This window comes from Misgurnus anguillicaudatus, chromosome 19 (genome assembly GCF_027580225.2).
Source record: "Misgurnus anguillicaudatus chromosome 19, ASM2758022v2, whole genome shotgun sequence".
NCBI lineage: Eukaryota > Metazoa > Chordata > Actinopteri > Cypriniformes > Cobitidae > Misgurnus > Misgurnus anguillicaudatus.
The window spans coordinates 37,501,067-37,512,479 of record NC_073355.2 but is presented as its reverse complement, the minus strand read 5'-3'; the positions used below and the strand labels follow the sequence as shown (position 1 = coordinate 37,512,479).

The window sequence follows — 11,413 nt, the reverse complement described above, 5'->3', positions numbered from 1 at the left end:
CGCCTATATATGAAAGCCGCCCTTATGAAAATGAACCAAGATTAATGTTTTAACCATAAGTGTTTGTTTTGTTCAACTTGTAGCCATACATTTTCTATGGGCTTACCAAAATATTCATAGTATAACAGTGGTATATGTGGTTAAGTTAAAGTAATAAGGTTATCAATCTGCCAAAAAACAGGTTTACTACAGTTAATCTTAACAAAAGCATTGTTCATTTTCCTGAGGGTATTTCTATAAAAACTTAATCAGCAAATTACCTGTTGACATTTTCCACAAACTTCTTTACTAAAGTAAAATTATCTTAATCTCATCTCAGCTACAAAATGATAATTCAATTATGTTGTTGCTTTAAAACACAAAATCGTACTCCTTTTTACTATCACACAAGGCAAAGGTTTTTCTTCCATTAATCCAAACAGTCTAAACTTTACATCAGAACTACAAAATGATACACTGCCAAATCTACTTATGGACAAAGCAGTGATAGCTGAACAAAACAAAATCACAAGACAGATTTAACATACACAGCATCAGACAAACAAAACTGAACAAACACACTGATGTCCATCAATCATCTTCAACACAACAGATTAATTTATGTTTACAAACACACAACACTATCTGCACACTTATTGTCTCAGTTAAACATCACTAGTATATCATGAGATAAAGGTTTCAATTCTTAAAAGTAACATGACATTTTTTTTGTAAAAATACAGGAGCAGTAAATGACTTGAACTTGTAGACAATGTGACAGTAATTAATGTGTAGTCAAATTCATAGAGAGAAGATAATACTCACAGAGAACTAGAGGAAGAGAAATCAACTCCATACTGATCTACTGATGACTGAAAATTAAATAAACACTCAAGACTTCCTTTATAACAGTGTTCCTTAACTGGGGGCCGGGGGTCCACTAGGGGGCTTCACGATGGCTTGAACTGATTTGGTAGAAGATATTTCTCAGTGATTGGTTATTGTTTAACAAATATTCATCTGGGGTTTGTTATCATAAGCTGTGTCTCATTTATTTCATTTCGAAGGTTGTATCCTCACGATGACTCATCCTCCGAAGGATGTGGTCTACACAGAGTCCTTAACCAGAATTAAACGAGACGTCCTTCATAGAACACATGGTCAGGAAAGGAAACAGGAAGTATCACGTTGCTATGCCAACACTTTCACGGTAGCGCCATTGCACTGTAAATTAATGAAGGAATTACATTACAATTTTTTGGATAAATTTTAAAAGAAATTTCACTTGAAAATGTGTTCTCTTGTTTTATTTGAGTAATGCTTGAGGAGTTAAGGCAAATACATCTTTTTTTTTAAACAAAAGCAAGCTTGAAACTACTTACATTTAAACACCACATCTTCATTTGTATGTACCGCCACATCTCCCTCAAGTGCTCCAGTCTGTGTCAGATCTTGTTTGTGTTTGCTGTGATTGTACAATCGTCTTCATCATTAAAGTTTCCTGTGTCTTTTGTAAATCTTTGTCCTCATCGTCTTTATAGGTAAATACTAGAGCTGTCAAAAGATTAATCATGATTAATCGCATTCAAAATAAAAGTTTGTTTTTGCATAATAAATGTGTATGCACTGTGGGAAATTATTTTGTATAATAATTGCATGTATGTATTTAAGAACATGCATGTATGTATTTAAGAATATATATATATATATATATATATATATATATATATATAGAGAGAGAGAGAGAGAGAGAGAGAGAGAGAGAGAGAGAGAGAGAGAGAGAGAGGGAGATGTTTAAATATTTTATATTATATATATTTAAAAAAAACGTACATTTATATATATGTGTGTGTGTATTTATATATACATAATAATTACACACAATAAACACACAAATATATTATGGAAACACAAACTTTTATTTTGTATGCGGTTAATTGCAATTAATCTTTTGGCAGCCATAGTAAACACATAACATTATCTTTTTTAGTAATCCCAAGCTTGAGTACTTTACAGGGTAGAAATGGAGAAGAAGCCTTACAATTGTTGTGGACAGAGGGGCTTGAGAAAAACTGAGATCAACAGCACTACCACACGTAGCCTACTATGAATGTTTTAGATAAAATCTAATACAGCATCACGGAAAAATCTATAAGAAGCTCATAAACAACTGCTGATGTTTACACAGTGGTTTATACCACAGAACAGAAACAGAACAGAAACTATAACCACACTGAACCTTTCTCCATTATACCTCTAACACTGATCTGTGCTGCTCTATATGTACCTGTAACACAGACATCAGTGATTCTTGAGAAGACAATTACTATCTATTGTATAAACATAGATTTAGCAATTTAACCAAAACCACCACAGCAGTATTGCGCTTTAGAGCAGAACTCATCCTGGATTATGCTAGATATGAATGATACCCGAGATCAAACTTGTTGTGCTGTTTTGTTTCTAAACAACCTGACTTAAGATGTCTGTTTACTGGAAAATAAAATGAATGAAAACCACACAGACTTTCTGAACATTGAAAGAGAAACCTGAGCTACAGTACGGTGTATCTGTAGACCGGAAAACCGAGACTTCATGGTGTGATCTTTTGACAATGCCGGTCAGCAAAACACCACAAAAAAAAACATAGGCCATTTTGATCTCAGATGTTTTAAACTTTTGTGAGGCTGTGCTACAGGGAGGGTGTTTGCAAATGGCAGGGTATAGAAGTTGCCAAACCTTAGCATTCAGACAAAACAGCAAAAATGAGCAGGATATAATGATACTCATTAAAGATAATTTTAAATTTTTTTAGAAGAACATATCTGTAAAATTGGTACATTACTAATAGTGATCATTTACATGCGTGTTTGACTTCATGCTACGCTACAGGAACCGACAGGCGGATGACATTAAAGTGCTGCAAGACTGATTCAAAAGCAAATTGTTCCCTATGATTTCTCAAATCGCCCTTGCGGTACTTTGATGTCATCCACCTGACGTTCTTGTAGCCCAGCTTGAAGTTGAACAGAAGTTGTGATACTGCAGGAGGTTTCATGATGATCCCTCATACACTAGATGTCCCCTTGGGGTTCTAAGCATGCGTCAAAACCGCCGCCATCATAGAACAGGGGTCTTCTCATAGGAAGTAGCTAGGTAAAGCTGCTATCTCGGTCTGTACTTCGAATTCATGGACGATGCCGGACTTATGTGCTGCGTATGGATGTTAGGCCTACTAGCACTACACTGTAAAAAATACTTTGCTGCCTTAAATTTTTTACAGATTTGCAAGTCATGTCAACAGAGATGAGTTGTCACAACTTATACAATTAAGTTGACTTTTCTCAACTATATTTTATAAGTTATAACAACTCACCTGTAGTTTTAACAACTCATCTCTAGTCAAGATAAATAATAGTAAGTTGAAATTACTTGTAAATCCGAGTTGATTCAACGAGATATTTTAAGGCAGCAAAGTATTTTTTACAGTGTATGCTTTAGAGTTAGAAAAAGTAGATTTTCAAAATATCAAAACTTTAATTTTTTTCTGGACTCAATGCCAAATACATGTCTGACTGTTGAAATAAATCAAAAGAAAACCTAGAAAATCGCATTCATGACGATTTATGGTGATTTTATTTCTGTTACACCATTGCCTACAATGACGCTGATGCGGGGTTCCCCTGTTTCAAGATGGTGGCTCTAGTTGGCGCATTCGGTCCAATGAACTGCCATAGCCAAGGCGACATCTAGTGTACATATCTATGATGATCCCTCCTGAACAATCATCATCTCACTTAAAGATTGTGGGTAGTGTAGTTCTTTTCACAATTAAAACACAGACTCACGGTTCTCCCCCACACTCAAGGTACATGCATATTGCATACATTATTTCAGAAGTAATATGATTTGTTATCTGTTGATAAATAAACATGTCCTTCCACTGGGAATCATAGCGCAGTCACAGTGAACTGTACGTTATTCTTTATTTGCATGCTTTTTGAATATGGCCACTTGTGCAATAAAAACTGCGACAGACGGTAAGATCTGTTTTTAAATTAACCCCTGTTTTACTGAGAATTTTAATTCATATTTTAGTCTTAGTTGGTTAACTAGTGTGCGCTATCACATCACTTTAAAGTCTGTTTATTGGCGGTTGTCGTGACAAGAGTTGGCTGGGGAGGGATGTCACAGTATACTGTCAGTGTTTTGGGTTGATATCCTGCTGTTTTAGTTTATCTGTTTCTGAAGTTGCACTTAAAGCCTTTGAAAACCTAAGACTTTTTTAAACCTTAAGGCCATTACAATTTAAATATGAGACCTGTTTCATGACAATAAAGAGCATTTATTTTCTAAGACTTGTTAACGTTCATGACAAAATCAAGACATGATCAAGACATCAACTCTGTTGGTTCTGATCCAGAAGTGACGGGGACAGCAAATGGCTTTAACAAAGTTCTAAAATCAGTTTTAAAAGCCAAGTATCGCTAAACCTGCACTTTCCCACACCTAAAGAATATAATCTGCTTTATGTCTGTGGTACAAAGACTCCTGTCAGAAACAGGAAAGCTGATTCACTGCAATGGAAGTTGCATTAGTCTTATTTGTAGTCATAATACAGTGAATTATATTTTGACTAGCAAAAGAAAAAACTAAATAAAAATAAAAACAGAATATCTGTTTGAAGAAAGAAATTCAAATATGTGAATAATATTTTTGTCTACCAGAATTATTTCAAACATTTGCCTTCAGATTGAAAGATTTTTAGGATCATGAGAAACATTTCATTTAAGTGACTCTAAACTTAACAGTAGTTTATTTCTGAATCTCACAATTATGACTTTATATTATAAATTTTCCAAAGCATACAATGAAAATGGTCTACCATACAAACTCAAAAATCAAAAGGTGAGAGATAGGTTCATTTATATTTATTAATTATTTACTGTATATGCATTGAACTTTAAAAAAAAATATTGCTGACATATCCTTTAGTAAGCAAGCCAAGGTTGAGAGTACACTGAAAAAATACTAGTTTTTATTATAAAGTGCATAGTTTTTGCATCCACTTTTTTGTATGGCGATAATCCGATTATCCGTAAATCCGATTATCGCCATACTCATAAGTGTTTGACCCCACACAGACCTGACGTTTAGCAGGGCGGATGGAAAGTCACTACATTCCATAAAGGGGATGCTGGCAAGAATGTCCAAATCCAGGTTTTCCACCAAAAGTCAGTCGAAAAAGTGCTTGTGCATGTCTCTCTGAAAATGCCTGCACGTTTCACTGACCACCGTTCAATGGTAAGGAGCTGGATCCCTCATGTGTGAAAGTCAATTAACATCTTTACTATACAATCATTTATTTACATCAGGGTTTTGACAATTAATCGGGCAAATGCGCATTTTCTCAATGAATGAATTTGAATGAATTACGGTGAAATGCGGCCACATCCAAAAGCCAGAGCGTGCTCTTGTGCAGAAACTTTGTATCATTACAAAACACTATTCAAGGAAATATCTAAAGGCGCATGTATATCGCTGTTCTTCAGATTGTTTCAGCTATTTTCATGATAATAAAAATATTTTGAATGACTGTGTCTGATGAGTGTTGCTTTGTTAAATGCACGTTATAAACAAGTCAAACTCATAATGATTTTAGATTGATAAGGACTTCCTACTCTTCACAGAGCCGTAGCACATGCCCAAGCTGAATCTAAGAACCGAAGCCTTGCAAATCAGAATCGATTTAAAACAGGTCTTTTTTATGGGAACGCGATGCATCAATGCAAATCCCTAATTTACATACAAGCACAAAAGAACATAACAACACACTTATGAACTCAAAGATAAATAGATCACAGTCTGATGCTTCACTGCACTCACAACACATTCATATCAGAATGATGTTTCATCTTCTCTTACTGCATACTGCAACTGATCTTCAAGAGATGAGTGAGAAACTGTTAAATAAAAACAAAAACAATTTGTTATTAGCTTGGTGTGTGAGAAATGATGACGACAGTATTTAACAATAAACATAGATTTTTTATATTAAAAAAAATCTTAAACAGGCAAGTATTAACACACAAGAGACTACATAATGCAAACGAGAACAGACAAACACTGACAAAAACAACAGGGTGATGAGTGACAAGTGCAATGACAACAGACGATGATCAGAGGGCTATTTCATAAAACTAGATTACAGAATAAGCCAGGCTTATTTTGTTACGTCTAGCTTATTGCCGGTGGATTTCGTTTCATAAAACAAACTTGAACTAGTTCAACCCCAGTTACTATGGAAACTTATGCTTGGAAACTAGCCTGGTCCAGGGCAGGCTAACTGTCAAGCTAAGCCTCAGTTGTTGCTTAACTAGACTGAACTGTAAATGCAATGATATTACAGCTCTTTGACATTTTATTTGACTTTATTAACCACTATTAATCTAACAATTAAAGAAAATAAAATTATATATTACATTTGATACATTTTGTTACAATAATAATTAATAAAATATAGACATGTGTTTTATAATATGCTATGTTATAGGCCTATTAAATGTTGAATATAAATTATAATCTTAATACCCAATTTAAGGATATTAGCCACAGTAGTAAAATTTGTATCTAAATTTAAGATGTATCTAAATCCATATAATTGCAATGGATTGATATATTTATATGTATTTTTTTATTCAGATTGTCTGTCATACATACATAAAAATGCACAGTATTTGTATCTTTCTCTAGTTGTTCAATTTGTCTTGAAATTAAAAAAAATTCTTTATGGTGTCTGCATGTCTAAAGGAACACAATATAATTATGTGATGGCATGTTCTTGGCGTTTTGTTGTAATGAGTTAAAACTCTTTTTTTTTGCCTGTGATCCCAGAGAAGATAGTGTCCTGCAGACAATAATTGTTCACCACACAAGTAGGCTTGTACTGTAGACTTACAGTATAAATGTGCTTATACCTCAGGCCTCTCTTCAACTAATCGTTACCCTGAAACCATTCATAAAACCCTGTTTATCTATCAACACCTAACACTACACTGTTAAAAACTTCTGTAGAAATGACGGTATTACTGTCAGCTGTTTGCAAGTAACGTGCTGTAGATTTAAATGTATGTTATTTACTGGCAACATTTGTTAAAAGTTAAATAAACATTAAACATTAACAAGTCTTTATCTTTACAGAATAAAACTATAAAATAACAGCCTCATGCAAAGCATTATGGGAAACAAAATATGAAGGAAACAACAGAAAAAGGTTGATTAGGATTTCTGGTTCCCAAAATGCTTTGCATGAGGCTGTTATTTTATAGTTTTATTCTGTAAAAACATAGACTTGTTAATGTTTAATGTTCATTTAACTTTGAACAAACTGTTGCCAGTAAATAACATACATTTAAATCTACATGAGTTACTGGCAAACAGCTGCATAACTACAGCAAATTTTTTAACAGTGTGATATTAAACCAGTGGTTTAAAATCTATCATACTCCCAGGGATTAACATGATGACTGGTGGCTCTATAACGCACACATAATTTGCCATCAAAAATGTTTTGAGTAACATGTCATGTAATAATGATTGGTCAAGAATATGTGTAACATATATTATTTTACACAATCATTCCTTGTACTACTGCAAATTCAGAAATGCAGATGCTGTCCACCCACCATGCTCTCAGTGACCCTATTTTTTTCTTTCAAGAACAGTTCATCTGCAGAAGTAAAGCTGTGCTGCTGATAGATGCCAGTGCTCTCCTCATTGCCAGTCAACATCTTTGGCAGCTAACATTATGGGGCGGTTTCCCGGACCAGGATTAGCTTAATCCAGGACTAGGCCTTAGTTTAATTAGGAAATATAACTAGTTTTAACAAACATGCCTTACTAAAAACATTGCCTGTGTGCATTTTGAGGTATAACAAAGGGCACTGATGTATTTTAAGATATGTAAGTGTAAGTTGTTTTCAGTTTGGAGAGCTCTTAAAAGTGTTTAAGTCTAGGACTAGTTTAATCCCTGTCCGGGAAACTGCCCCTATGAGTTTAGACACTTCTAACATTATGTTTAAATCAACTACACTTCTTATGAACAATATATTTATGTTTTATTTTCACCTGTTACTTTTTTGTCCACTCAAGTTGCTGCTTTTAAAATGACCCCCAAATAAAATAACTTTGAATTAAAGTTACATTTAAAGTTAAATGTGTTAAAATCATTCATCTGCTAAATATTTATTATATAGGTTACTTAGTAACCTACAAATTGTCTCTTAAAAGTTAAGATCTGTGTTATATTTAAAAAGTACAGTATATAAAAAATACAGAAAAAGAAGAAGCAAAACAGTGCAACATGAGCATTGACGGGGATTGAACCCCGATCGCTGAATGCGCTGTTGAGAGCACTGACGTTGTTTCAGGCTTTCATGTGATCATTTTAAAATAAGACAATATATTTTAATTTAGTTGCTGTATGAAAGGATTTAATCCATAAGGAATTTCCAGATAATTTATGTGTTTATTGCAGCAGTATTATAATTTTCGGTCAGTAGTACATTTTTCATACATTTTTATCACAAATTACCACTTTCTCTTTAACCTTGATCGATTTGATCCACGCTCGACCTCTAGGGCTGCTCAAGAATAGCGTGCATGCGCAATTATCTTGACTAGGGAAATCTGGATCAAATTAGTTGGATTGCTTAAACTTCATTTACATTTTTTGAAACCGCTTTAGCCTCGCCTCATTTGTTAGGTTAATTCAAGTCGAGTTTGTAACTTTAATCCTCGCTTTTCCAAGCGAGTTTTATGAAATAGCCCTCAGGTGTGGGACAGTGAGGGATTATGGAAACTGAGTCCAAAGGGAGAAGTCTGGAAAACAAAGGGAAACATGCAGGCACAACCAACAAAACTGTAACAGTACTCCTCTTCCCGGGAGCTGCGTCCTCGCACCTTAAACAGGAACAGACTACTCCCTGGGGGGGTGTCGTCCTGGAGGCTGGGAGGATGGACACGACGGAGTGGGACAGGACAGGGATGCCTCTAGGACAGTGCCCATGGCAAAGTGTCAAGGCGGTCCAATTCGCATCGGAAACCAGGGAGATATATCAGTGGGCTCTAAGCTGTTGGGGTTGGGAGCAGGCACAGGTCTGAGGCACAGGGACGGCAGCCAGCACTCATAACGATCAGTAGAGCAAGCGAGCTGAGCACTCGCGACGATCAGGAGAGCAAGGGAGCGAGCGAGCCGGGGACCTGAAATGCCCAGGAGAGCGAGCAAGTGACCCAGGCACAACCGCCGACCAGGAGAGCGAACGAGCTGGGCACCCGCGACGAACAGGTGAGCTAGCAAGCCGCGCACCCGTGACGAACAGGTGAGCGAGCGAGCCAGGCACTCGCGATGAACAGGTGAGAGAGCCGGGCACTCACGACGAACAGGTGAGCAATTAGCAGAGGTGATGGACAAAGGGACTGGTTTGGGGTGAGCTGGAGCACTGCACTGGTTTCGAGCTGGATGATGATTACTTTGGTCCCTTTGCATATCATCAACCTCGAAATTAGAGCAATTCAATTTTAGGACATAATTTAAATACATAAAGGGTAAATAGCATTGATCAGGAGAAACGATCATTTGTAAATAATCCAGCCCCAACTGAAAGCAGCGATTCAGAATGGTTTCACTCCAGCTCACCAGATGGGCATTGTCCACAAAATCCTCCACATACTCCTCCACAGGCCGACCATCCTGGTAGATGTTATAAAGCACAAAGTACTCTGATAGAATTATGTTGGTTTTTTGACGAATTATGACGTTGTGGCGAGCCGAGCACCCATCGGCGGAAAAGAAATTGGGGCCTATGAACACGCATATTTGTTAAGAAAAGTATATCTGATCCCCGTTTACATTGTATCCAATATACATTATATTGATGCCTGTACAAAAATGTACAAAAATGTATATATATATATATATATATATATATATATATATATATATATATATATATATATATATATATATATATATATATATATATATATATATATATATATATATATATATATCTCAAATCATATGTTTTGAATGTGTGGGAACTACTGCTCCTAACATGTCCACTTCACAAGGTAGATATGAGGACTACTTTAACAGGAATAAATTATATAGTGACTGAAAATATGAATTCACTTTACATTTAAAGTATTTTCACAGTGATTAATAAACACAAATGGAATTGTTTAAGTATTTATTTTATTATATTGAACCGGAATCAGAACCGGGAATCGTTAGGCAGAATTGGAACCGGAATCGGAACAGAAACATTTCTAACCATACCCAACCCTATAGCTTACAGGTGGTGATGATTAACAATGATGATCAGGTAAGGGAGAGCAGAGGATGATGGGGAATGGAGTCCAAATGTCAATGAAAGGGACAACAATAGGAAACGTAGAGAAACAACAAACAGAACTGTAACACAATTAGTGCCATTAACTGGACATTAGATGATGTTTTTAGGCGCAACAGTACATATAAAAACCTAATCAGACAGATGTTTCACCTCTCAGTCTACAGCATTTGAAAACCAGTATGACTGTCGCTAACAGATATGGACAAACTGCCAGCAGAAAAGTGAAAATCTTGAAACCAGACATCGCCTGCTGAAAAACACCTGAAATAGAAACACATGCTATCATGCAGAATATCTGAACAACAAACACATATGCACAGCTGCCATTCTATCTCTGCTGTCATGATAACACCAACATATTAATAAGTATATGTAGCATTGTGAATTACATCCTCTTGTAATGTGTGAGTTTGATTGAATGAAGTGATGGTGAAACCAAACCAATGCTGTGTAAGCACTTGCACTCGGGCTCAGACCGCAGCAAATTAACCCAATGTAAAACGGCCTAAGCGCACTTACATTATACCTAATCAGACTAAACAGTACCTGAGCATGATTGTCTCCCCTCCCTACTCCCCCATAAGCACGCACTCACATTGTACTTTTACAACAGGATACTGAGCACTCACACTGAAACAGGAAAACTGCCCTATCACAGTCATACTGACCTTTAACAGAGAGAGTCACATGATCACTGTCCTGTGAGGATGAGGGTCGTCCATCTTTCTCTCCTCTACACCAGAACTCATCCTGATCTGATGGTGAGATGATGGTGTAGATGTTTCCCTCAAACACTGAAGTCCCATTTGTGTCTTTATACCACACATATCTCCAGTCCAATGTTCTGTCCTGATCCTCTATCTCACACTTCAGTGTGACTGTCTCTCCAGTGAACACAGATCTGTGTGGTGTTACACTTACTGTAGCTTTAGGTAAAGCTGATGAAAGAAGAAAATGAGATCAACACACTTAATGATACAACATAACCACTGAAATAATATGTTTTCCAAACTATAGTA

The 11,413-nt window shown here is 36.0% G+C and overlaps 1 protein-coding gene across 1 annotated transcript in view; it reads right to left on the bottom strand.

The window, feature by feature from the left end:
• Nucleotides 1-5,539: 5,539 nt before the first annotated feature.
• Nucleotides 5,540-11,413, bottom strand: part of LOC129425517 (vascular cell adhesion protein 1-like) — a 90,749-nt gene continuing 84,875 nt past the window's right edge. Inside the window, exon 15 of the mRNA XM_073856659.1 lies at nt 5,540-5,942. Within this exon, the coding sequence (XP_073712760.1) occupies nt 5,878-5,942 (65 nt within the window). The 3' untranslated portion in view covers nt 5,540-5,877. The remainder of the gene's footprint in view (nt 5,943-11,413) is intronic.